Source organism: Mandrillus leucophaeus, unplaced genomic scaffold (genome assembly GCF_000951045.1).
Source record: "Mandrillus leucophaeus isolate KB7577 unplaced genomic scaffold, Mleu.le_1.0 Scaffold10, whole genome shotgun sequence".
NCBI lineage: Eukaryota > Metazoa > Chordata > Mammalia > Primates > Cercopithecidae > Mandrillus > Mandrillus leucophaeus.
The window spans coordinates 6,745,770-6,747,689 of NW_012098098.1; the positions used below are offsets into that span (position 1 = coordinate 6,745,770).

At 61.9% G+C, this 1,920-nt stretch overlaps 1 protein-coding gene across 1 annotated transcript in view; it reads left to right on the plus strand.

The window, feature by feature from the left end:
* Positions 1 to 1,920, plus strand: part of CDH15 (cadherin 15, type 1, M-cadherin (myotubule)) — a 21,932-nt gene that overhangs the window by 16,832 nt on the left and 3,180 nt on the right. Inside the window, exons 8-10 of the mRNA XM_011972532.1 lie at positions 224 to 503; positions 1,330 to 1,472; positions 1,660 to 1,899. Coding sequence (XP_011827922.1) covers positions 224 to 503; positions 1,330 to 1,472; positions 1,660 to 1,899 — 663 coding nt within the window. The remainder of the gene's footprint in view (positions 1 to 223; positions 504 to 1,329; positions 1,473 to 1,659; positions 1,900 to 1,920) is intronic.

Consider the following 1,920-nt stretch of genomic DNA (forward strand, 5'->3'; position numbering starts at 1 on the left):
CTGAAACCCCTGCAGAGCGTGTGCTTGGACCTTGGGCTTCTCCCCAACCACCACCACACACAACCAGCATTTTAATAATATTATTTGTGCCTTCTCGTCCTGCATAATTTGTTTTTTCAAGGTTAAAAAGGGGCAGAAGGAAAGTACAGGCACTGTGGACAGACCCAAGGAGTGGCTCCCCCATGGCACCCACCCTCAGGTGCCCACACTTGCATTGGGTGAGTGACGGGCTGTGCTTCCTTCCCTCAGGCCTTGGACTATGAGAGCTGTGAACACTACGAGCTCAAAGTGTTGGTGCAGAATGAGGCCCCGCTGCAGGCAGCTGCCCCCAGGGCCGAGCGGAGCCAGGCCAAGGTCCGCGTGCATGTGCAGGACACCAACGAGCCCCCCGTGTTCCAGGAGAACCCACTTCGGACCAGCCTAGCAGAGGGGGCACCCCCAGGCACTCTGGTGGCCATCTTCTCTGCCTGGGACCCTGACACAGAGCAGCTGCAGAGGCTCAGGTGGGGATCCTGAGGCACTGGTGGAGGCAGAGGAGGCTAACGGCCCCATTCCTGCTTCGGGTGCCCCTGACCCCTGGGCTCTGAGGGTCAGAGGGCGTAGCGGCCATTTGCTGGTGTGGGTTCCTGAAGGTCTGGAGGGTCTCGAGTCCCAAGCATCCCCGTGTGTGCATGTTGGGGTGACCTCACCCCCTAGGGCAGGCCCGGCTCCAGCCTGTGCATGCCACAGTCTGTCCCTGCCAGCCGTGTCCATCCCCGGAGGCCCCTGTTCCCAAGAGACTGGCCGTTCACATCTCATTTCACCCCAAGCCTGGCCCTGTGAATCCCTGTCTGTGTCCGCGGTGCCCAGGAAGGGCGAGCACCGACTGGGGCTTAACTAGGTTGCCACACTGTCTCAGGGCCCTGGACAGCTTGCCTGCCCTCCCTGAGCCTCAGTTTCCTCACCTCACAGGAGGTGCCAGTGACTGCAGCTCCCATCATATGCACATGGGTTGTGTGTACATGTGTGTGTGCACATGTGTGGTACATACGTGTGGTGTATAGGTATGGGGGGAGGGTTGTGCAAGGTGTGAGAGTGTCTATGGGTATATATGTGCATGTGTGTGTGCTGTGCATACGCATGTATGTGTATGTGGTATATACATGTGTGTGCATGCGTGTGCATGGAAGGGTGTGTGTGTACACGTGTAGTGTGTGCATGTGTGCATGCATGTGGTAGGTGTGTGTGTGCCTGTGTGTGTGTGCAGTGCATGTCATGCACCCATACCTGACCACACCTGTGGGGCCCTGGGATAAACTCAGATCCCACTCTTCCCCTCCCCTGTATCAGCTACTCCAAGGACTACGACCCGGAAGACTGGTTGCAAGTGGACGCAGCCACTGGCCGGATCCAGACCCAGCGGGTGCTAAGCCCGGCGTCCCCCTTCCTCAAGGGCGGCTGGTACAGAGCCATTGTCCTGGCCCAGGATGACGGTGAGCGGTGCGGCTGGCTTGGGGCTCCCTGACCCGGCTTTGTCCCGGCTGAGCACCCCTGCCGGTGTCCAAGGGCTCTGCCCATTGCCGCCCGGGGGTTCAGAGCTGCACACCCCTCTGAGCCGACTGGTGGGGCGGGCTGGGGTGTTGGGGTGGGGTCACCGAGCCACAGCCCTCTCGCCTGCAGCCCCCCAGCCCCGCACCGCCACCGGCACCCTGTCCATTGAGATCCTGGAGGTGAACGACCACGCACCCGTACTGGCCCTGCCGCCACCAGGCAGCCTGTGCAGCGAACCGCACCAGGGTCCCGGCCTCCTCCTGGGCGCCACGGATGAGGACCTGCCCCCCCACGGGGCCCCCTTCCACTTCCAGCTGAGCCCCAGGCTCCCAGAGCTCGGCCGGAACTGGAGCCTCAGCCAAGTCAACGGTGCGCTCTCCCCCACCGCCG